The following is a 26085-nucleotide window of genomic DNA, read 5'->3' as shown; positions in this document are numbered from 1 at the left end:
TTCTTCTCCCATGGTGCCTAAATAAGGAATCTCTGACCTGCATCTCAGGACTCAGAATCACAGTCTAGTCAGCTGGGGGATCTTTTCACACTCCTTACAATCATGAATAATCACTCTAGTATCAATTCTCTGATGGACAAAAACTAGTGTACTTAGTCTAAAGGCCACCCCAAACTCAAAAGATTTCTCTCCAGAATTAATTCTTTGATGTGGAGGAAGTTGTGTCTTCAGGCTGAAGGTCTTCCCATATTCATTGCATTCATAAGGTCTCTCTCCAGTATGAATGCGCTGATGTTGAATAAAATCTATATTCAGGTGGAAGGCCTTCCTTTGTACATTACACTCAGAAGCTATGAATTATTTGAAGGTGAAAAAGATCTGATTTGTGATGGAAGGCCTCCCCATACTACTCATATGCATAAACAATTTCTCCAGTATGAATTCTCTGATATACAGTAACATGTGGCTTCTCTCCGGAAGGCCTTCCAATATTCACTACATACATAAGGTTTTTCTCCCACCTGAATTTTTGATGTCTAATAAGATCCGTATTGCAACGGATGGCCTTCGCATGCTTAAGATTCACGAGGAATCACACCAGGATGAATCACTGGTGGACATAAAGTAGTATCCTCTATCTAAAGGCCATCTTCCATGCATTACTCTTAAGATTTCTTTCCTAAATGAATTGTTTGATGTTGAGTAAGTTGTATACTCACTTTGAAGGCCTTCTTACACTCATGACATTCATAAAGTTTCTCTTCAGTATGATTTTTTTGGATGTTCAATAAGATCTGAGTTGTAGGGAAAAGCTTTCCCACACTCCTTAAATTTATTAAGGATGTCTCCAGCATGAATTCTCTGATGTACAGTAAGATATCCCTTCCTCCTGAAGGCCTTTCCACATTCATGACATTCATATGGTTTCTCTCCAGTATGAATTCTATGATGCACTGTAAGTTCTGTCTTATATCTGAAGGCCTTTCCACATTCACTACATTCATAAGGTTTCTCTCCAGTATGAATTCTGTGATGTACTGTAAGTTGTGTCTTCCTCCTGAATGCCTTTCCACATTCATTACATTCATAAGGTTTCTCTCCAGTATGAATTCTGTGATGCACTGTAAGTTGTGTCTTATCTCTGCAAGCCTTTCCACATTCACTACATTCATAAGGTTTCTCTCCAGTATGAATTCTGTGATGCACTGTAAGTTGTGTTTTCCTTCTAAAGGCCTTTCCACATTCACTACATTCATAAGGTTTCTCTCCAGTATGAATTCTATGATGCATTGTAAGTTCTGTCTTGTCGCTGCAGGCCTTCCCACATATACTACATTCATAAGTTTTCTCTCCAGTATGAATTCTTTGATGGTTAGTAAGAAGGGACTTCTTCCTGAAGGCCTTTCCACATTCATTACATTCATAAGGTTTCTCTCCAGTATGAATTCTGTGATGCGCTGTAAGTTGTGTCTTGTATCTGAAGGTCTTTCTACATTCACTACATTCATAAGGTTTCTCTACAGTATGAATTTTTTGATGAAGAGGAAGATCTGAGTTGTAGAGGAAACCTTTCGCAGACTCATTATATTCAAAACACATATCTCCAGTATGAATTCTCTGATGATCAGTAAGATATGACTTCCTCCTGAAAGCCTTTCCACATTCACTACATTCATAAGGTTTCTCTCCAGTATGAATTCTCTGATGCGCTGTAAGTTGTGTCTTATCCCTGAACGCCTTTCCACATTTACTACATTCATAAGGTTTCTCTCCAGTATGAATTCTCTGATGCACTGTAAGTTGTGTCTTATGCCTGAAGGTCTTTCCACATTCACTACATTCAAAAGGTTTCTCTCCAGTATGAATTCTGTGATGCACTGTAAGTTGTGTCTTCCTCCTGAATGCCTTTCCACATCCACTACATTCATAAGGTTTCTCTCCAGTATGAATTCTCTGATGCACTGTAAGTTGTATCTTATATCTGAAGGCCTTTCCACATTCAGTACATTCATAAGGTTTCTCTCCAGTATGAATTTTTTGATGTAGAGAAAGACCTGAGTTGTAAAGGAAACCCTTCTCACATTCCTTATATTCATAACACATATCTCCAGCATGAATTCTCTGATGATCAGTAAGATGTGACTTTCTTCTGAAGGCCTTTCCACATTTACTACATTCATAAGGCTTCTCTCCAGTATGAATTCTGTGATGCACTCGACGTTGTGTCTTATCCCTGAAGGTCTTTCCACATTCACTACATTCATATGGTTTCTCTCCAGTATGAATTCTGTGATGCACTGTAAGTTGTGTCTTGTATCTAAAGGCCTTTCCACATTCACTACATTTATAAGGTTTCTCTCCAGTATGAATTCTGTGATGTACTGTAAGTTGTATATTATATCTGAAGGTTTTTCCACATTCACTACATTCATAAGGTTTCTCTCCAGTATGAATGTTTTGATGTAGAGTAAGATCTGAGTCGCAGAGGAAACCCTCCCCACACTCCTTATATTCATAACACATATCTCCAGTATGAATTCTCTGATGATCAGTAAGATGTGACTTCCTCCTGAAGGCCTTTCCACATTTATTACATTCATAAGGCTTCTCTCCAGTATGAATTCTCTGATGCACGATAAGCTCTGGCTTTCTCAAGAAGGCCTTTTCACATTCACTACATTTATAAGGTTTCTCTCCAGAATGAATTCTCTGATGTACAGTAAGTTGTGTCTTATCTCTGAAGGCCTTACCACATTCACCACATTCATAAGGTTTCTCTCCAGTATGAATTCTCTGATGCACTGTAAGTTGTGTCTTATCCCTGCAGGCCTTCCCACATTCACTACATTCATAAGGGTTCTCTCCAGTATGAATTCTCTGATGCACTGTAAGTTGTGTCTTCCTTATGAAGGCCTTTTCACATTCACTACATTTATAAGGTTTCTCTCCAGTATGAATTCTCTGATGCACAGTAAGTTGTGTCTTATCCCTGCAGGCCTTCCCACATTCACTACATTCATAAGGTTTCTCTCCAGTATGAATTCTCCGATGCACAGCAAGTTGCTTCTTGCTCCTAAAGGCTTCTATACATTCACTACAGTCATAAAGTTTCTCTCCAGTATGAATTCTCTGATGCACAGCAAGATGCTCCTGGCTCTTGAGGGCCTTCCAATATTCATTACATTCAAGAGGTTTATCTCTGGTAAATTCTCTGTTCCCTGAAAGGAAGAATAAAGGTGATTAACCCTCCCTTTTTCACTCTTTCCCAAGGCTCTTAGTTGCTCAAAGAGCTATTCTCTTGCCTTCTCATTTGAGAAGGCTAGTCTCACTAGTCTTCACTAAGAACCAATTTATCTCATTTAAAAGTATGATGACTCAAATGTAATACATGTAAATGATGTGACTGAGGTTGAAATTACCAGGGAATGAACCCTCATTGTACTTTAATTGGCTAACACTTAAGTGGAATAAAACTATTCAGAAAAAAACAAATGACTATGAGAACTTCTAAATGTATCCTTATCATCTGAGGTGAAAATAGGAAGAGAAAAGACTGAATAGAAAAAAAATACAGAATTCACTTTAGAGTGAGGAAAAGAAAAACATATGAAGTAAACAGAATAAAAAAGAAATATGAGGAGGAAAATGTGACAACCATTGCCATAAATTTTCTCTAAAAATCCAACATATCTACTTTTTAAGGAATTGACTGAAATCTGTAAGAGTAAGATATACAGGTGTTGTTGACAAGAGAAATTATTAATAATCACCTGAAACATTATTTAAACTCTGGTAGTCAAAGAAAAACAAAAACAATTTGGAGGCAGCAATAAATAGCCTTCAGATTAGCAAAAATACTTTAAAATGATAAATTTTAGAATTACGTTGAAATTGCTACTTAATCAACTGGTACCATTTTTCAGAAAAGGAACAGCAATTTCAGCTACAGTTACAAAACTGTTCCCATACTTTGACCCAGTCCTCAATGCATCCTCAATATGTTACTGAAAGTAAACAAAGCACTCTCAGTAACATTTCTACAACAGCTTTTTGTGAAATAGCAAAATACTGAACAACTATGGGTCCAATGATGGGGTTATGGCTACATAAGTCCTGTCATATGAACATATAAATGTGCCTTTAGAAACATAATTTCAAAGCATAAAGAAAAACAGGATGACATATGACAGACTGAAGAAAGGGGAATTAGGTTAGGATTAAATATTTTAAAAAGGAACAGCAGCAAAGCCACACAATCTTAAAAACAAAAGAAAATATCAGCAGAGAACTAAGGAAAAAGAGAACATTATTTACTATCTTTAGGAACGTACTTATTTTAAAAGGGAGAATGAATTCATGCAAGTGAGGCAGGAGAATGCCTGCTTAAGAGAAGATAACCTTCAATGAACAGAAGAGAAATAACTGCCTTGTACTAAGGCAACAACTTTCTTTTGAGAGTGGAGTATCTCTTCAGTAAAGAGATACATAAACAAATAACTTCTTGAGGTTAAAAAATGAAGTCTAAGTCTCAGCTCCTCTCAAGACACCTGAAAAACTTTGATAGGCCACTTCGTTCAACATTTTACAAGAGCTTTGACCTAAAATGACCAAGAGATCACTAGTTTGCAATGACCCATCTGCTTGGTTTTTATGTAGTCACCTGGACAGCTGCTTCCTGTAACATCTGCCTCTGGCTTCCAAGATGCTTCTTTTCTTTCCAACTGGTAGATCACATCTGGTTTGCAAACTGCAAATCCTGTTATTGAAAATGAAAAAGTGCTACGGAGTCATTTCACAGTTCCATCATAGAAGAGATAGATGAAATACTATTCCCAACTCTTATTAGAAAGGTGGAGGAATACGGGTGCTGTATGTATCTTATACCACTAAGGACATTATGTTAGCTGATTTTGTCTGAGATTGTTGTTCTTCAAACATGTGGGGCTCAATGGGCTGGGCAGAGAGAGAAACTGAATTTTTTTTTGTAGGTGTCAGGGGAAGGAGAAATTACATTTTTTTAAAAAGCTCCCATAAAACTTAATAAAAGAATTTAAAACTAGTTTAAGCTCTGTTTGGGCAAAAATTAGGTGTGCTATCTTCCACTATCTCAACAATAATACAAAGGACCACCAAAGGATATTCTTTTTATGGTAGAATGGATTACTGAGTAGGACTTAGGAAAAAATTGTTCATTTGACTCACTCCCTGCTAAGAGAGTAGAACATTTTGTGTGACAAAATCTACCTTGGGATTAAAAAGAAATTCTTGGATTTGAAGCAACAGAGAGGGGAAGACACATTCTCAAGAATAACAACAATTCAAGAAATCAATTTCCAGTAATACTAAGCAAAGACATTTTTTCCTGGAAACAGATAACATGTCTCTTGGCTACAAAAGGATTAGGAATATTTTCCTCTTGTACACCAAAGAGTAACTGTTAAAATCTTGAAAGCTGTCACGGTATTTATCAAGACTCCAAAGCAGTAGCTATTCTTACCCAAAGACACCAAGTTCCTATAGTTCTCCAGCATCACATCCCTGTATAACTTTTTCTGAGATGGGTTCAACTGTACCCACTCCTCTGGAGTGAATTCCACAGCCACATCCTTGAATGTCACTGATTCCTGAAATAACAAGAACATTTGTGTTTACCTAGCTATAACTCTAACTGTTATGAAGTTCAAATGTAAACTACTTGCCAGTAAGCTGAGGGAACTGAGGGTTTTAGGACAGCAAGTAGAACAGGGAATTGAGGCAATTGAGTCAACCACAATGACTCCATTTTGTAACCCAATTCTGGAGGTAGCTCAGTTCTTTTTCTGTTCAATTATAGTTTAGTCCAGTTTCTGTCATGAGAGAAGAATTTATTCAATTGTGGGAATGGGGACAAAACTTTATTGCATTGTTTAGACCCAGCCCTGCATGGCTGGGAAACCAGAACACCTCTACCTGCTGTTTAGAGACGCTTAACTAAGGACCTAGGTTATGCTGACCAGAAACCCAGTCAGATCCAAAAAGACTGATGTAAGGAAGGAGTTCTCACCATTCTACATCTGAAGCCACCTCTATGTCTTATCTGAAAATCGGCCCCATAGTGAACAATCAATTAGTTATTGTTTACATACACTTGGAGGGAGTGGGACACCTCTTTTTCTGAATTCAGGTAACTGAACCTGTTGCCCCTTACCCCTTAACTCGGTAAGTCCCTATTCTTTCTTTTAATTAGAAAGCAGATTACCTAATATTGTATTATTTGCTTTTAATTAATTGTTCTTCTTTGATTGTTTTTAATGTATAAAAGTATATCTCGCCCTATATTCTGGATCCAGCCTTAAGTTCATGAAGTTTGTTCTGCAATTGTCAGGCCTTGTTTAATATAAAATTGATATGCTCAAAAGAATGATCCTTTATTTCCTCAGTCATTTCATCTTTCCCTTGCCAAAAGCGATTGTTTCATTTATTTATTTGTATCCCGGTACAACATCTGGTATATAGCAGGCATTTAAGCATTCTTCAACCAGAAAGAATTGATAAACAGAAGTATGTTTAAAATAACTTTACATGTAAACACACACACACTCTTCAAATAGTAGCCATCTATAGGGCTGGGGGTGGAAGAGAAGAGAAAGAAAAGAAATGTACATGATAATTTTATTATATATTTAAAAGGAATAGCAAGTTTTCCATAATTGATTGGCAGTTTCATGTTTATTCATCTTTTATTTTTAAAAAAATCATACTATGCTTTGGAAATACTTGCTTTGCTACATAAATTAAATGAATAAAAATTTTTAGAAAAGAATTCTCTCTGATTAGTTTGTAAGCTCCTCGAGGCAGGAGCCATTATTACCATCCTTTCCATCCTCTTCACTTAGCACAGTGTCTGGCACTTTGTAGGTGCTTAATAAACGCTTACCCTTTTAGAAGGCTCCAATAACACCAATTTTAAACGTGTGGTTTACTTTGTGGTTCTTTCTTTATACAATGTGCACTCATGACTCCTACTTCTTCCCTCTAAGCTGAAGCAGTAATATGGCTAATTCCTTTTCTACTTACTGAAATAAACAATAAAAATGGAACAGCTGAAGATAGCTATCATGTGGTCCTAAGTCTTCTCTTCCAATCTCAACAAGCCCAGTTCCTATGATCAATCAGCCTGATCTCTTCACAATTAAGGCAGTTACCTTCCTCTTTTCATTCCCTCGCTGTGCTTCTTAAAGTGTGCTGCTCTGAAATGAACACCATTGTGTTCAATGCTCCTGGAACCATAAGAGCTAGAAGAGACTTTGGAGTCCAATTTGCTCATTTTACACATTAGAGAAGTGAGGCCCAGAGAGAGAAAGTGACTTGTTTAAGGTCAAAAGGAGAGCAAATAGGAGATCTACACTTTGAGCCCAGGTCCTCCTCGCTTCAAATCCAAGGCTATTCTCACTGTACCATGTTGCCATTCCTTTTCTGTATAAGCAGACCAAGGCCACAACTGAGTTTTTACACAAAAACATTCATAAGAGTACTCTTTCAGGCAGCAAAGACCGGCCAACAAACTGAACTCTCACCAGTAAAGAATAGCTAGAAAAAAAACAGCATATGAATCACACTGTCATTTATATACTTAAAAATGACAAATATGAGGAATTCTGAGATGCATTAGAAGATATGTACTGACACAGTGTAAAACAAGCAGACGCAACAGAACACACAAAAATATAATAAACGGAAAAAAAAAAGTTGAACATATTATTTATCAGACTAATGGGTAGGTGAACAATTTATAAATAAACAAGAGATAGCAAAGTCAGGTATAAAATGGATAATTTCAATTACATAAAATTAAAAAGGTTCTGTATAAATAAAACAAACATAGCCAAGATTAGAAGCAAAGCAGAAAATTGGAGGGAAATTTTTATAGACAGTTTACTACGTAAAGGTCTCATATCTAAAATACATATAGAACTTTGTCAAATCTATAAGAATATGAATCATTCCCCAATTGATAAATGGTCAAAGGCTATGAATGGTCTGTTTTCTAATGAAGAAGTCAAAAAAATTTATATTCATATAAAAAATGCTCTAAATCACTACTGTTTAGAGAAATATCAACTAAAACAACCCTGAGATATCATTTTACACTTAACAGATTGGCTAAAACAACAGAAGGGGAAAGTAACAAATGTTGGAGGGGATGTGAAAAAACTGGGACACTAATTCATTGTTGGTGGCATTGTAAAATGATCCAGTCATTTGAGACCAATCTGGAATTATGCCCAAAGAGTTATTAAACCACCTACACCCTTTGAACCAGCAATGCCACTACATGGTCTATCTCCAAAGATGATTAGGGAAAAAGGAAAAGAACTTATATGTTCTAAAATGTTTATAGCAGCTTTATTTCTGGTGGGAAAGAACAGGAAATTTCAGGGATGCCCATTGATTGGGGAATGGCTGAACAAGTTGTGGTATATGATTGCGATGAAAGACTACTGTGCTATAAGAAATGATGAGCCATATGATCTCAGAAAAGCATGGACTTGCATGAAATAATGAAGACCAAATAAAAGAGTAGAATCAAGAAAACATTGTATATAGTAACAGCAATACTGTTTAAAGAATGACTTTGAGTGAATAAATTATTTTATCTATTACAAATACACAAATTAACTATAAAGAATATATGAAGAAAGATGCTATCTGCATTCCAAAACTGATAAACTGAGGTATGTATAGAATAATTTTACATATACACATATACAAGACACATACATACACACATATGTACACACACACTTATTTGTGTCAAATGGTAGCCATCTCTAAGGATGGAAGGGGGATGGGAAGAAAAAAAGAAATTTACACAATAATTTTATTGTATATATGAAAGCAATAGCAACTTCTCCATAGTGGAGTTGCAGTTTCATGTACAATCATCATTATTATATATTGTGTTATGGAAATGCTTTTTTATTCCATAAATTAAGAAATAATTTTTTTTTAAATTAGCACTTCTGATATCAGAGAAAATGGAGACCACTAGAGGAAAATGTTCTATGAACTCTCAGATAAAGCCACTGTCACCGGTATTTTTGTGCAACTACTTCTTTGATAGAAGGATTAAATTTAGAGGGTGAAGGAAAAAATCTTTTTCCAAAAAAGACTCTGGTGAAATAGCAGAAAGCCTTCAGAAAAAATAAAAGAAACTTTTCTAATTGCTCTCTACCTCATACCTTACACTGATGATTCAGTCTTTCTTACAATGCCCTATGTGCCTTTTCAGTACAGCTTGCTCTCCAGCCACAAGAGGTCTTCTGTTTGCCATGCTGTTTGTCAGCAGGGTAGTAGCCTGACATTATGTCTCTTCTAGGTTACCCACATACTAAAAGAGCCAGGTAGCTCAGGGCCTGGGGACTTGATTGGAGAAAGAATCATAAGTGATTCAATTGCCGTGTACATTAAGTCTCCCTTGAAAAGCATTCTTACACAGATGGTTTTTTAAAAAGGGCCATTCTTTGGCCAGTGGTTGTTTTAAGCAACAAACATTTGGAAAATTCTTCACAAAGGTAAAGAACAGATTCTTCATACTCTAGGCTGGTGACGTCACTTCCTGGTGAGCTAGTGATTCAACCCTTTCATCTACATTGGATGAAAGAATAAGGATCCAAAAAGACTTTAAGAAGTTAAAAGAAAGGGCTGAATCTAACAAGATGGGACCTAGGAAGGATCAATGTAAGGTACATCTCTGGCCTACGTGAGGCATTAACGGAAGTCTAAAACTTCAGGACTTAGGAGGAAAAGTCCTTTTCTTCATAATTGGGTGGCATATTGCTATTAAAAGCAGCTGAATGGCTTTGTTTGGGGATCCAATGTGCATGAAGTTATTGTAGTAGTTTTGATTATGAATCTGTATATGAAGTCTCAAAACAATCTACCAAATGATAAGAAAATGCCAAAAATGTCTCATTACTTTAACTACACAGGTACCTTGATTTACCAAACCAAACACACAAAATGCTCATTTAAAACAAAAAAGACTCAACTAATCCGAAACGGAATGATTATTTGCATTAACAAAAGCATTCACCTATTAAATGAATATATAAAAAGAGGCTATCCTTTATGAAAGGATATACTAGAAGGGAAGTGGCAGCCCCCTGGGTGTCTGAGCAGCCTTTTAAGGATGGCACTGCTCATCTCCTGGTGAGAGCAAGCAGCCAGAAAAGGTGCCCCAAACTTGTCTGCTTATCCAACTCTGCCCTGATTACAGCAGTAAGTAGGGATCCCACCCTGCACTTGAAACACAAAAACATGAACAAAAACTTTTGCAAAGGTGATTCTACTCACCATCAGTACATGGAATGTGCACACACTTATAGACAACACAAAATCCAGCACACCTGAAAGATAAACAGCTCTTATTGAAAGTGAACTCAGCAGGTATCACATCCAAAGAGTAGCTCTCAGTCAAACAAGGCTGACAAATGAAGGCCAGCTTGCTGAAGTAGGGGCTGGACACATGTTTTTTCCTGGAATGGCCACAGTGAAGGGGAATGCCCTGGAGCTGATGTAGGTTTTGCAATCAAAACTAATCTAGTCAACAAGCTTGTATGCCTACCAAAAGGAGTGAACAGCAAACTCATGACAATACAACTGCCACATGCAGGACAATGCCATGACACTATCCTCAGTGCCCATGCTCCCACCATGATGAACCCTGATGAGGTTAAAGATCAATGTTTTGAAGACCTGGAGACCTTATCATCAATGTGCCAAAAGGCAAGCTTCTAATTCCGGGTGACTTTAATGCTAGTAGACTCAGACTACAAGGCATGGCAGGGAGTCCTTGGGAGGGATGGAGTTAGAAATAGCAACAGTAGTGGTCACATACTACTGAAGACTTGTGTATCTCATGGCCTTTTTGTCAACGACACTGTCTTCCATTCACCTAAACACAATAAAACTTCCTGGATGCACCCTCACAGCAAATATTGGCTTTTAATACACCATGCGTTTGTAAGGAGAAGAGACAGACAGGATATGAGAGTGATGAAGGCAATGTGTGATGGAGAGTGCTGGACTGATTACAGACTTATCTTCTCCAGATTAAACATTCACATTCAAAAAAGCTTCAGCCCCAAGGCAAAATGACTACCTGGAGAATCAATGTCAACAGATTAGAGCAGTTCTCTGAGCAAGAACAGTTTCTTGCTAACTTGGAGGGAAAGTTGAGTCCACACATAGTTGGCAAAAGTGGAACAGAATGGAGAAGATGTGGGAAAATTGGAACACTAATACATTGTTGGTGGAGTTGTGAAATGATCCAACCATTTTGGAGAACAATTTGGAACTATGCCCAAAGGGCTACAAAAATGTGCATACCTTTTGATCCAGCAATAGCACTTCTACGGCTATATCCCAAAGAGATCAAACAAATAGGAAAAGGACCCATATGTACAAAAATATTCATAGCAGCTCTTTTTCTGGTGGCAAAGAATTGGAAATTGAGAGGATGCTCATCAATTGGGGAATGGCTGAGCAAGTTGTGGTATATGAATGTAACGGAATACTATTGCGCTATAAGAAATGATGAACACGCTGACTTCAGAAAACCTGGGAAGACTTATATGGTCTGATGCTGAGTGAAGTAAGCAGAAACAAGAAGACTTTGTACACAATAACAGCCATGTTATGCAATGACTAAGATTGTTAAACTGAACCCTTCTCAGCATTACAAGGATCTAAGACATTTGCAGAGGCCTTGGGATGGATGATGCTGTCCACATCCAAAGAAAGAACTATGGAAGTTGAATCACTATCACTTATTTTTACCTTCTGTTGAGTTTTGTTTCATCTTTCTGATGGTTCCTCCTATTGGTTTTAATTTTTACTTGCAACTTCACTAATGTGAAAATATATTTGATGGGTATGTAAATGTATAGACTATATCAGATTGTGCACCGTCTTGGGGAGGGTCGGCAGGAGGAAGGGAGAGAAAAATGTTCAACTCAAAAGCACATGGAAGTGATTGCTGATAAATCAAAATAAATTAATAAAATTTTTTATTAAAAAAAAAGTAGAACAGAAAAGGGTGGGCAGCCTCCAGAGATCTGGTACACAGCACTGCATTTATTCATTTGGGTCAGAACACTAACAAACATCAACACTGCTTTCACAAAAATGATGGGGAAATTCAGAAGCTACTAAAGGAAAAAAAACTCTACTGGGTTTAGCAACAGGATAACATCTAATTTGAAATAATATCATTTCTAAGAAGGCAGCATCTAAACAGCATCAGAAGTAACGCACAAGCAAAGCTTAGAGAGAGGCAAGATTCTTGGCTCAGTAGGAAGGCAGATGAAATTCAGTTTTATGCTGATAGTGACAATCCAAAGTGCTTTTATAATGCCCTGAAGGCTATTTATGGGCTAAGACCTATGGTACATCTCAAGTACTCAGTGCTGATGGAGCCACATTGACTGGTGATAAGGACATGATGCTAGAGAGATGGGTTGAACACTTCCACAGTGTTCTCAATAGACCATCATGAATCAATGCTGAAGGGATTCACAATTTACCTTGGTGTGAAGTCAATTCCTCCCTTGCTGAAGTTCCAACTGAAGAAGAGGTTTTGAATGCCATTAGGCTCCTTTCACCCGGCAAAACACCTGGTGCTAATTCTATTCCAGCTGAGGTTTATAAGGCAGCAGTCCAGTTCTCATCCCAAAGCTGACTGAAACTTTCTGGGGTATATGGCAAGAGAAGGTTATCCCCCAGAAGCTCAAGGATGCCTCCACTGTTTCTCTCTATAAAGGTCAAGGAAAACAAGACTGTTCTGTGACAATGATGGGGGAGGGGGTCCTCGTTCTTAGTCATTGCTGGCAAGACTCTGCCAGGGTCCTCCTTAATAGGCTAATCCTTTACTTAGAAGATGGTCATTTACCTGAGAGCCAGTGTGGTTTCAGAAAGGGCCAAGGAACATTCAGTATAGTGTCTGCTGCCTGACAGCTACATGAGAAGTGCTCAGACCAGAACACAGATCTGTATACAGCTGTACATCTGACAAAGGCCTTTGATGGTCTCAGTTGTCAGGGCTTATGGAAAATTGTCAGAATTTTGTTGCCCACAGAAGTTAATCAGTATCATACATCAATTTCATGATGGGATGCTTGCCCAGATTACGGATAAAGGATGATGCTCTCATGCTTTCCCAGTCACCAATGGAGTGAAACAAGGCTGTGTGCTTCTTTTCATTCTTTTTGGCATGATGCTTTCAGCCACGTTGTCAAACAACCTTCAATGAGGACAAAGATGGCATCAAGGTCAGCTATCACACCAATGGTAAATTCTTCAACTGGAAGTCGTTTTGCTGGTTTGACATTTTGTTTGTAGATGTTTCTGCACTCAATGCAGCCTCTGAAGCTGAGATATAATAAAGTATGGATCAATTCTCTGCTGCTTGTGAAAATTTTGGCCTAACAATTAACACCAAGAAAACACAGGTGCTCTATCAGCCAGACCCACACCATCTATACTTGGAACCATAAGTTACAGCAAATGGAAAAGTTCTGAATGCTGTGGAGAACCTCATTTACCTTAGCAGAATACTTTCTAGGGACATACACATTGATAACAAGGTTGCTGCAAGCATTGCCATAGCTAGTTCAGTGTTTCACAGGCTCTGAAGGAAAATATGGGAGACAAGAGAAGATTGCCTACCAGTCTGAAGGTCTACAGAGTTGATGTGCTGACCTCACTGTATGCCTGGGAAACCTGGATAGTATACTTACACCATGCCAGAAAACTGGATAGCTTCCATTTAAACTGTCTTAGAAGTTTCTGAAGATCACTTAGCAAGATAAGTTACAGACAATGAGGTCCTTTCTTGAACTAAACTGTCAAGCACTCAAGCCCTACCATAGAGAATGCAAATACCATGGTCTAACCATATTGTTCGAATGCTAAACTTATGCTTGCCAAAAAGACTATTTAACAGAAAGCTAACACAGGGCAATTGATCACTTTGGAGAACAATGTTGGTGAGGAAAACAAATACAAGGACACTCATAAAGTCTCTCTTAAGAATTTTCGAATTAATTATATGACATGAGAGACAACAGCCAACTACTCACGTATCCTAGGAACGAGCCAGAATTCAAAGTCACTAGCCTAGGCTACGCAGAATCTACCCTCTCGTTTCAGAACCTTGTTAATGTCCCCTTTTCCAATCTGGGGCAGCTTGCCCCATTCTCCAAGATCTTTCAGAGACACATGAAAGTGGCTAAGCAATGAAGCGCATTATACACTCCTATCAGAACAGCTGGATCCCATCTGTCTCCTTTTACTTCCAGTATCCACTTCCGGCTGACAATTTCTGGGCTCTCATTACTAGTTCCAAATTTATCGTTCTTCAATGAGAAAACAAAAGCCAAGGAAGATCTGAGTTGTTCAGCTTTCTCACAGGTGTCCCTTGTCGTCACCATCACCCCATCAACCCCAAAACATGGTCTTCACTATTCTCTGATCTTGCCTCCAAGCTAGGTTTTTTAAATCTTTTTCTAACTTTTATCACCAGAATACTTTCTTTCAGGCTTTGTTGTCTCTCCACTACTCTATTTTTATACTGCTCTGTTTCTTTTTTTATTCATACTCAATTAATGGTAATTAAACACATTTTTATTCTCATGATTAGTTACGCTTCAAGTCAATTGGCTATTAAAAATCACATCTAAATCTCAAATGTAAGCCTTCTGACACACAACCTAGTCATTTCTTTGTCCTTTGCTGCCTCTTCACTCTCTAGTTTAATTCATTTGAACACAGCATTTACACAAAAAAGTGATATGAATCAAGAACTTGAATCTTACGCCATTTCTACTAATTAAACAAAAAAGTATGATGTTATCAGGGTACCAGGAGGGAGGAATACCATACTAAAAGGGATTCTTCTCATCCTTCCTCCTCTATTCTAAGGAAGGAGGGCCATCTTTAACAAAAATCTATTTTCTAGCACTCCCACTTCCCCCTCCATGTTGGAGGGGGAAAAAAAGGTAGGCAAAATCCTTGTAATAATAATTCAAAGGCAAGCAAAACAAATTCCCACATTGGCCAAGTCCAAAATAAGAGGAAAGCTGAGCGCCAAAGAATGCATGCTTTTGAATTATGGTGTTGGTGAATACTTTTCAGAGTCCCTTAGAAAGCAAAGAGGTCGAATCTGTCCATACTTAAAGGAAGAAACTAATTCAGATTCTTCACTGGAACTTCAAGTATAAAACTCAATCACGTAAATGTCAGAAGTTGGGTAGCATATTTCATCACGAATCCTCTTCAGAAAAAAAAATGGCTGGTCACTGTGCTGATCAGAGGTTTTAAATCTTTCAAAGTGGTTTGTCTTTACAATGCTGTCATTGGATACATTTTTGTTCTGCTCTATCTACTTCATTCTGCAGTGATTCATACAAAGTCTTCCTCAGGTTCTCTGAAAAAGTTTCTTGTGTGATTTCTCTTACATTACAATATTTTTCTATAACCTCTGTATACCATAACATGTTCAGTCATTCCACAAATGAGGGGAATCTCCTCAGTTTCCAATTCTTTGGCACCACAAAAAGAGACGTTATCAATGTTTTTGTACATATGAGTCATTTCCTCTTTGACTCTTTTGCACCTAGTAGTACTATTGCTGGGCCAAAGGATATGTGGACAGTGTAGTAATTTTCTTAGCATCATTCCAAATTCCTTTCAAGAATGGCTTGTCCACACCTACTGAAAGAGATCTCAAAAGAAAAACTCCCAAGAATAAAATAGCCAAATTCCAGAGTTCCCAGGTCAAGGAGAATATACAGATGCCAGAAAGAAACAATCCAAGTATTGTGGAAACACAATCAGGTTTATCAGTATTAGTCATCGCACAACGTGGTTCTTATTGTGTACAACGCTATCTTGGTTCTGCTCATTTCACTCAGCATCAGATCATACAAGTCTTTCCAGGTTTTTCTGAAGTCAGCCTGTTCATCATTTCTTCTACCACAATACTATTTCATTACATTCCTATACCACAACTCGCTCAGCCATTCCCCAATTGATGGGCATCCTCTCAATTTCCAATTCTTTGCCACCACAAAAAGAGCTGCTATGAATATTTTTGTACATGTGGGTCCTTTTCCCATTTATATGATCTCTTTGGGATATAGCCCTAGAAGTGCTATTGCTGGGTCAAAGGGTATGCACATTTTTATAGCTCTTTGGGGCATAGTTCCAAATTGCTCTCCAAAATGGTTGGATCATTTCACAACTCCACCAACCATATATTAGTGCTCCAATTTTCCCACATCTTTTCCAACATTTATCACTTTCTTGTTTTCTCATCTTGGTATGATCTGGTACCTCATAGTTGTTTTAATTTTCATTTCTCTAATCAATACTGACTTAGAGCATTTTTTATATGACTACAGACGGTTTTCATATCCTTTGTTCCTGTTCATATCCTTTGACCATTTATCAACTGGAGAATTATTTGTATTCTTATAAATTTGACTTAATTCTCTATATATTTTAGAAATGAGGCTCTTATCAGAGAGACTGGTTATAAAAATTCTTTCCCAATTTTCTACCTTCCTTCTAATCTTAGTTGCATTGGCTTTGTTTCTGCAAAAACTTCTCAATTTAATGTAATCAAAGTTATCTATTTTGCTTTTCATAATATTCTGTATCTCCTGTTTGGTCATGAATTCTTCTGCTCTCCAAAGATCTGATAAGTAAACTATTCCTTGCTCTCCCAGTTTGCTTATAGTATCTGCCTTTATATCCAAATCATGAACCCATTTTGACTTTATTTTGGTTATTTGGTATGAGATTTTGATCAATGCCTAGTTTCTGCCATACTCTTTTCCAGTTTTCCCAGCAGTTTTTGTCAAGGAGTGCATTCTTATCACAGAAGTTGGGGTCTTAGTGTTCATCAAATAATAGATTACCATAGTCACTGACTACTGTGTCTTGCATACTTAACCTATTCCACTGATCCACCACTCTATTTCTTAGCCAGTACCAAGCAGTTTTGACGACTGCTGCTTTAGAATACAATTTAAAATCTGGAATGACTAGGCTACCTTCCCCTGAATTTCTTTTTCATTAGTTCCCTTGATATTCTGGACCTTTTGCTATTCCAAACTAATCTTGTTATTATTTTTTCTAACTTTATAAAATAGAAATGAATGTTAGAAATTGTTTCTGCATGCAACTGGGAAATAAGATACACAGGAGTATACAAATCTATCTTACCCTACAGGAAAACAGAAGGGGAAGAGGAAAATAGAAAGGAGGGGTGGTAATGGAAGGGAGAACAGATTGGGTAAAGGGGGAATCAGAATGCAGGGTTTCATGTAGTGGGGGGAGGGGAGGGATCAGAAGAAAATTTGGAACTCAAAATCTTATGAAGAGAATGTTGAAAACTAAAAATAAATAAATTGGGGAAAGAAAAAAAATAAAGAATGGCTGGCCCAAGTTGCAGCTCCATCAACAGCAAGGGCCATCTCCAGTCTTCCTAATGTATATCTTGCCCCTGGACTCAAATGGCTCCTGAGCAGAAAGTGAGGCTGGTGACCTTGTACAGCCTATCCTCACTTAAATCCAATTCATTTGCAAGTCACGGAATCATCCTCCTGATGACATGGTCCTCTTCCAGAATGAAGGACAAACAATAACCTGTGACTGCTCTGAGCTGCCCCATCAGGGACCCAACTGGCCACTTCCACTGAGGAACAAAGCTCCTTCCTCTCCCTTTACTCCCACGTCTCCCTCTCTCCACATGGACTATCACGCTTTCGGGGGTTTACTGACGAGATTTTGTTCTGAAACACCAAGCTTGACACTCAATTCATTGGCTCTAATGGATTGGCTAGCAATAGGTCCCAGCTCAAGCACCACTTGGTGGTCATGGTTTGGGCTCCAGTAGTTCATTTACTATATGAATATTAATTGTCTCTGTTTTGGCCAGAAATCCTGAGGGTCTTCCCCTCCCAGACAGATTTTATTTATTTACTTTTTATTAGATAAAAGGGACCATTCCACGCACCACATTTCTAAACAAGCCTTAAACACTGAATAGGGCTTTGCCTCAGTCAAAGTGAGAACTCCTAAAGACCTTAGCTTCAAAGTCCAACGTCTCTCACAGCATCCTGGACCATCTTCAGTCTTCCTGATCTCTATCTTGCCACAGGACCCAGGTATCTCAGCAGAAGAGAGTGAGGCTGGTGACCATGGACTTAAACCCAAGTCATGTGCAAGTCTTGGCATCACCCGCTTGACCAAATGTTACTCCCAGAGGACTTACAACCACCACCATCCAAATGATAATAATGTACTTCTTCTCCCACAGGCCGTGTTGATTTTCTCCTCTTACTTTGTCAATTCTCCCAATCTGATGAGTGTGAGCGAGAAACTCAGAGAACCTTACTTTTCCTTTATTCCTATCCCTTATATTTTTAAGAGGAATATGCATTCTATCTTGTCAGAAGCATCTACTAGCAGGACCATATTCTTCTTATTGTTCATGTTATTAATATAGTCTCTTATGTCAAGAGTTTCCTTAATTTTGAACCAAATATGAACACCTAATATAGGTCCAATCTCATAATATATAACTTTGATTAAACAGTGCTGTCCTCTCTTTCTGCTTTAGCTAACATCATCTTGGTTTGTAGAAGGAATTTGTTAGGAGCCTTTCTTTCTCTATATTTTTAAACAGTATATGTAATGTTAAAATGATCCATGAAAATTCCAAAAGGCTAATTATAAAATATGACTAGAAAACTGATGAACTTTGAGTGCAAATTAAAGCATATTTTTTTACTTCCATTTTGCTTCACGTTTTTTTTTTTACCAAGGCCAATATGGAAATGTTTTGCATTACTTTTACATGCAAAATGGGTGTCCTGTTGTTTGCCTTCTCAATGGGTAGGGGAAGGATTAGAAGGTGGGAAAGAATATGGAACTTAAAATTAAAAAAAAACCACAAAGTAAATGTAAAGTCTTTTTTTGTGTGTCTATACGATATATTGATCTCTATATGTTCTCTTTTATCCTTAAACATAGAATTCCTTGATGTCCACAATTTCTAGTGCTATAGCACAGGACAAAGACACCTATCCCAAGGTCTCTGGCCTGAAACGCTATTTCAGAAAAGCAGCAAGTGGCACTCACCTTCCCGGGCCTGGCTGTCAGGGCAGGAGCCATTCCCTCTTCCTCCAGGCTGTCCTCCTGGGGGGGAGCAGAGGTCACAGAAGGGGGAGCTGGGGAGGAAAGGAGAAGCAGGAGAGTGAGGGGTCACGCTGGGGGTGGGGTGTATCCTCCTTAGACCAGACATTCCCACTACTCAGCATGGGGAGATCAGTGATGGGGACAGAGGTGGGAGGGGGCCAGAAGTAAGCGGTCATTCCTCTTCCGGGGGGGGTGGAGGCCGCTGTCTTGGGTTCAGCCTCTTTTTAGAGACAAACTGGAGGATAGACAGGTGACCCTTTTAGCAGGTGGAGGGCACCGGGCCACGGAAGCATCAGAGAAGGCTTCCCGGAGGAAGCGCTACGCAGAAGGATGCTGAGAGGAAAAGAAGAGGCCACGGGAATTCCGCACCGAGGGCTAGACACACACACACGAGGAGAACGTTCCCCGGGACTCTGGGCACAGGGCAAGGCCTGAGGTCTACAGGGGCAGGCCCTAACTAGGGCCACTGGATGCGGGGGAGACTGAATGAGTATTAGACCCCGCCCCCAGGCTCCGCCTCCGCCTGCTCGGCCTACAACCCCCGCCCCGCCCCCCCCCGCACGGGCCGCCCCCAGATCCCTGGGAGCCCGTCGGGGGCTTCCTTCCCTCTCTATCGGACGCTCCTCCCATTCTCCGGGTGCCCTCCAGCCAGCCCCCGGTGCTCCGACCCCGCCGCATCCCCGCACCGGCTCCGCCTGGGCCTGGCTCCGCTCACCCGGTCACACTTCAGCTCAGGACAGAGAAGGGGAAGCGGGAACCACCAAGCGTGGAAGAGGCGGAAAGAAAAGGAAGCGGAAGTGTCGGAGTAAGACCTAAATCTAATCCTCCTGCCCGTGAGCTTGGAAAATGACCGAGGCGAGCGCGGCCTTCTGGGAATCGTAGTCTGGAGGCCTCTGCCTCGGCCCTCCCCCGTCCTGGAATGCGGTCCTGCCTCCCTGGCTGCCCCGCCCCGCCCTTCCTTCCAGCAGCCCCACCCCCTCCGCTCCTCCCTTTACCTCGTGCGTGGTCTTCACAGCCCCAGAGCCCACGGGGAGTCACCAGACGTGGGGTCACAGACCTCAGGACGTCCTGGGGCTCCTCCGAGGGTCGTCCAGCCCGCAGTCTCTCCCACTGCGGCAGCTAGTCACAAAGGCCACCGCTCTAAAGAAATGCTTCCTGTGGCACCAGCATCTTCCCGCAGGAAGTGACGCAAACACGCAGGAAGCTACGGCTCTGAAAAGGGAAACCACGGGCCGGGGCAGGATGCCGGGAGCGCTTGCTCAGCCCCCTGGGGCTTCCAGGAGGAGCAGGACAAGAGTGGGCCCGGGGCAGGGGAAGGCCGTGCTGGCTTCGTGTCTGTTTCCTCTGCCAAGGAGACTGACCCGAGGGTGACCAGGAGACGTGGAGAGCGTTTTGCTGGGCCTGGGGAATGCCAGTCGTCTGGTAGATGGGCTCAATAAAACTCAGAGCTGACGTTTACTTGGAGCTCACTGTGTTCCAGGCACGGCTAAGTCCTTTACAAGGACTGTCTCACCTGGTCCTCATGACAACCCGCAGAAGCAAGTATTGTTATAGCCCCCATTTTATAGATGTGGAAACTAGGGTGAAGTGACTTGCCCAGGGTCATACAGGTAGCAAGTGCCTGAACTTGGATTTGAACTCAGGACTTACTGATTGCATGCCCAGAATTCTATCCGCTGCAAAGAGAAACTCTGAGGGTCTCCTGCTCCTAGACTGATTATTTTGAGGAGACAAACTAAGCCATTTTTGCCCCAATTCGTACCTAGCCTTTAATTGCTGAATGGGTGTTGCTTCACATAAACAGATTGGGGAAACACCTTAAAGCAAATTCACTTTCAAGTCAAGATAAATCACCCTCCTGATATCATTCATCAAAAAGTAGTGTGATTTACAAAATGTATCATGTTAAATGTATTTTACATCATAAGCTCATAATTTTACCATGGATTTTTAATTTTAACAAGATGCAGGGGGATAACTGAAAATGTCTTCTCACTTCTGACATGCTTTTCTCATGCCTGACTATCAAGTAGAAATTATAAAATACAAGAGTTTTCTTACCTCTTAAGGGATAAACATGTATTTATTACTTTATTGTTTCCTTAGGTCAGAGAACAGGTTTTTCTAAAAATTGCAGGGGGGGGGCTGTTAATCTGTTAAAATATTTATCCCCATTACATATAATGCTTCCTGATGGTTTTTGATAGATGCTGTCTATCATTTTAAGGAACACTCCATTTATTCCTATGCTTTTTAGTGTTTTTAATAGGAATGGGTTTTGTTTTTTATCAAATGTTTTTCTGCATATATTGAGATAATCATGATTTCTATTATGTCTGTATCCCAGGTGGTACAGCAGGCAAACACCAACACCTGGACCTCCGAGTGCCTCAGTGAGGGCAGGGGGAACCAGTGGAAACCAGCTCAGAAAACCACCAGGAGTCTCAGCAATCCACCGCAAAGGAATCTCCCAGTGCACTAGCAGAAACTAGGGAGACAACACTGCAGGGGGCCTCAGGCAGATACACATCCTGCAGTAGCCATCTACAAGGAGCAGAAGAAAGCTAAAAGAAAGGAAAAGCAGGCAACCTAGAATTGCCTGAAAGTTCCAGCCTTGCTGATTCCAGCCCAACACAAGGTAGCTGCCAGAAACCTACAGCCTCCAATTCCCAGCATAAGAGGCCCCAGAACGCAAAGCCAGTGACCAAGACCTAGGCTCCCAATGCAAGAAGCTTGGGTTAGTACCCTCTGTGCCCCAAAAGGAGAGCTCAGTCTCTTTAAAGGCCAGGGAATAAAGAAACACCATGAGTAAAAAGAAACGTACCATAGATTCATATTATGAGAAGAGTGAAGATCAAGACAGAAATTCTGAAGAGGACAACATTGTCAACAAACCCACATCTGCAACAACAAAAGGGAATATGAACTGGTCTGAAGCCCAAAAAGCCTTCTTAGAAGAGCTCAAGAAGGATTTTAATAGTCAAATGAGAGAGGTAAAAGAGTCCTTCAAAAATACAATTGGCCAGTTGGAAAAAAAATACACTGAAGAAAACAAGTCCCTAAAAAACACAATTGGCCAATTGAAGAAGGAAGGACAAAATCTAACAAAGAGTATGCTGAAGGAAACAAGTCCTTAAAAAATATAATTGGCCAGTTGAAGAAGGAAGTACAAAAACTAACAGAAGAAAACAATCTGTTAAAAACTAGAATTGGACAAATGGAAACTAATGTCTCTATGAGAGAGCAAGAATCAGTCAAACAGAAACAAAAAAATGAAAAAATTGATGAAAATGTAAAATACCTCATCAGTAAAACAACCGACCTGGAAAATCGACTCAGGAGAGACAATTTAAAAATTATTGGACTACCTGAAAATCATTATGAAAAAAAGAGCGTGGACAGTATCTTTCAGGAAATCATAAAGGAAAACTGCCTGGAAGTCCTAGAACCAGAAGGGAAAATAACCATAGAAAGAATCCACCGATCACCACCTGAAAGAGATCCCAAATTGACAACGCCAAGAAATATAATAGCAAAATTCCAAAATTACCAGATGAAAGAGAAGGTGCTGCAAGCAGCCAGAAAGAAAGAATTTAAATATCATGGAACCACAGTCAGGATTACACAGGACCTTGCAGCTTCTACATTAAAAGACTGCAGGGAGTGGAACATGATATTCCATAAGGCAAAGGAGCTTGGAATGCAGCCAAGAATCAATTACCCGGCACAAATGGGCATCATTTTTCAAGGGAGGAGGTGGATATTCAACGAAATAGGAGACTTCCAGACTTTCCTGATAAAAACACCAGAGCTCAACAAAAAATTTGATCTTCAAGTACAGGGCTCAAGGACTTAAAAAGGTAAATGGGACAGAAGGATACAATATGTTGTTAATGGGGGGGGGGGCTGTTTAAACCCCTACAACGGAATATGAGACTTGTATTTGAGAACTGTATTGTTATTACACCTTGTTAAAGGAGTATACATAAAGAGGGTGGATATTAGTTGGCTTTGATGTAATGATAAATAAAAATCTAATCAAGTGGGTTAAATGGATCCAAATAAGTGGATCAATCTGATCTTAGAAAATGTACTGAGAAAGGAGGAGGCAGACAAGGATAAATTACATTACAGGAAAAGACACAAAATCCTATTACAGCAGAGGGAAAGGGGGGGGAGCATTGTTTGAATCTTACTCTCATCAGATTTGGCTCAAGAAGGGCATAATATAATCAGTTAGGTATAGAAATCTAACTTGCCCTACAGGCAGTAGGAGGGAAAAGGGGAAAGAAAAGGGAGGGGGGAAAGAAGGGAGGGAAGCAGCAGTAAGACTAAAGGGGAAGAAAACGGAAAGGGATAATAAAAGGGGGAAGGGACTGAAGGAGGCGGTGGTCAAAAGCAAAACACTAGTGAAGGGGAGAAAGGAAAATATGTTTAATGGGTATGTAAATGTAAAGCCTGTGTCAGATTGTGCGCCATCTTGGGTGCGGAGAAAAAGGGAGAAAAAATTTCAACTCAAAAGCATATGGAAAAAAAAAAACTAAAAACAAATAAATTATTAAGACAAAAGATTTATTCCCCCCAAAATAGAAACCTATGATTCCTTTGCTTGCGTTTAGTGATTCTTGGAAATAAAACTCCTTCACTTACCTTCATTTGTCTGGAAGAAAGATTCGTGGTTTCCTAATGCAATTGAGGGATGTTTGGCGGCTGCAGGTGTGTTCCATTGTATCCTGTAGTGTCAAGATATAGGCAGTGTAATTTTTCATTTAGGTGTAAAAAATTATTTTTCAAAAAGCTTTTTTTTTGGTCTATGAAGTTGCACAGGAGCCTTAGAATGATTTTAAAGGTTATGAAAAAAAAGTTCTTAACCTAAAATTTTGATATCATATCCAATTTGTCTTCTGTGATTCTTTTTTGGTCATGAGTTTCTCCTGTGTATGTTATAGGTGATTTTTCCATGTTGATCTAATGTGTTTATGATGTGATCTTTTATACCTAGGTCACACACCTATTCGGAGCTTACAAGGTGGGAGCTTTTGGTCTAAAGCTCATTTCTTCCATATTGCCATACAATTTTGCTAGCAGTGTTTATCAAACATTGAATCTTTATCCCACCAATTTGGGTCTTTTTGCTCACTCACTTCTAGTCTAATAGTCTCCTCTCTGCTGGTGGTACTCCTAATGTTCTCCTGAATGATCTATTTTTAAACCAGGACCAAATTATTTTCAGAAATACTGCTTTGTAGTATAGTTTCAGATTTGTCACTGATCAGTCTCCTTTGTACCCATTTTCCCCCCTTCATTTTCCCTGAAATTCTTGGCCGTTCTTCCCCCATCAGAATTTTCTTATTATTTTCTTTCATTTTATAAAATAACCCTTTGGTAGTTTGAGTGGTGTGGCACTGAAAAAGAAAATTAGTTTAAATAGTGTTATCATTTGGTAAGAAAAGCTCATCCTATCCATGAACAAGTAATAGTTTTCCAATTATTTAGGTTTGCCTTTATTTCTTTAAACAGTTCATTGTTTTATTCATAAAGTTCTTATGTGTATCTTCGTAGGTAAGATCTCAAGTATTTTATATATTCTATAGTTTTAAAGTAATTTCTTTTTCTGTCTCTTCTTCCTGAGTTTTACTGGTGGGATATAGAAATGTTCATGCTTTCTGTGCATATGTGTAATATTGCTAAAATTAATAGTTATTTCAATTAAATTTTAGTTGTCTCTCCAGGATCTTTAAATATACTATCTTACCCTGCAAAAAGCAATCATTTTGTTTCTTCTTTACCTTCGTTTCCTCATTCTTTTTCTTTTCTTACTTCTACAGCCATCATATCTAGCGATAAGTAAAATACCAGAGGCAACAAGGCAAATTCACCTTTGATTTTGTTGGAGAGGAATTTCATCTATACCCACTACATAAAATGCTGACTCGTCTTTGGATATGTGTGTGAAGTATGTGTCATTCATAGTACACCTTTTGGATATATGTGCATCCAAAAGGAATACTTTCAATCATATTAATGAAAGGTACATTTATTCATGTTTTCTAGAGATTATAGAGATTTATTTTAAAAAATTCTGCATCTACTCAAAAAATTGTTTTCATTTGTTGTTATTAATATGGTTAATTTATAGTTGGGGTTTTTTTGGCTAGGCAATGGAGTCAAGTGACTTCCTCAGAGTCACACAGCAAGTAAGTGTTATGTGTCTGCGGCCGGATTTGACCTCAGGTCCTCCTGAGTCCAGAGCCGGTGCTCTATCCACTGTACCACTTAGTGGGCCCTAGTTTTCTTAATATTAAACTAAGACATCAATGATGGAATGAATCCACCCTGCTAATAACATATAATTCTTGTATTCTTTTGGGTGGCATTTTTGCTAAGATTTATTTAAAAATTTTTTGCAGCAACGTTGATTAGGAATATTAATCTAAGGTTTTGTTTTTCTTTTAACTTGTCCTGTGTGCCAAGCCCATGTTTACATCATAGATGGAATTCTGTAACATGCTTTCTTTTGCTATTTCTGCAGACAACTTCTATATTTTTATAACTAATTATTTTTGAATTTTTGATGTAATTTACTTTTGATTACATCTGGTCCTGCATTATCCATCCTCACCTCTCCACTCTGAACCCATTAACAATATACATATCCCTTGTTAAATTACTTCTTCCAGAACTGGGCTGCTCAAATTTTCTGTCTCTTATTCTGTAAATTTTGGTATTTTATGTTTTTATAAATATTCCATGTAGATTAATGTATTTCACATATAGTTGGGCAAAATAATTTTTCTTTTTAATTTCATAAGATTTTGAGTCTAAATTTTCTTTTTTTTG

The 26085-nt window shown here is 39.0% G+C and overlaps 1 protein-coding gene across 5 annotated transcripts; it reads right to left on the bottom strand.

Moving 5' to 3' along the window:
- Positions 1 to 253: 253 nt before the first annotated feature.
- Positions 254 to 20388, bottom strand: LOC110196282 (uncharacterized). Of its 5 annotated transcripts, none has more exons than XM_078149283.1 (5): positions 20241 to 20388; positions 19189 to 19277; positions 5498 to 5624; positions 4661 to 4756; positions 254 to 3218 (listed from the first exon to the last, which is right to left on the bottom strand). In XM_078149283.1, the coding sequence occupies exons 2-5, from the start codon at positions 19219 to 19221 to the stop codon at positions 763 to 765; spliced, it is 2712 nt and encodes a 903-aa protein (XP_078005409.1). In that variant the 5' UTR covers positions 19222 to 19277; positions 20241 to 20388; the 3' UTR covers positions 254 to 762. The 5 variants fall into 5 exon arrangements, with proteins under 5 accessions (XP_078005409.1, XP_078005410.1, XP_078005408.1 ...); XM_078149284.1 differs by lacking the exon at positions 20241 to 20388 and adding an exon at positions 19932 to 20097; XM_078149282.1 differs by lacking the exon at positions 20241 to 20388 and adding an exon at positions 19961 to 20097.
- Positions 20389 to 26085: the final 5697 nt, after the last annotated feature.

This window comes from Phascolarctos cinereus, unplaced genomic scaffold, assembly GCF_003287225.1.
Source record: "Phascolarctos cinereus isolate Bilbo 61053 unplaced genomic scaffold, phaCin_HiC Scaffold_2;HRSCAF=192, whole genome shotgun sequence".
Lineage (NCBI taxonomy): Eukaryota > Metazoa > Chordata > Mammalia > Diprotodontia > Phascolarctidae > Phascolarctos > Phascolarctos cinereus.
The sequence above is the reverse complement of the archived record's forward strand: the minus strand, read 5'-3'. Positions and strand labels throughout refer to the sequence as shown.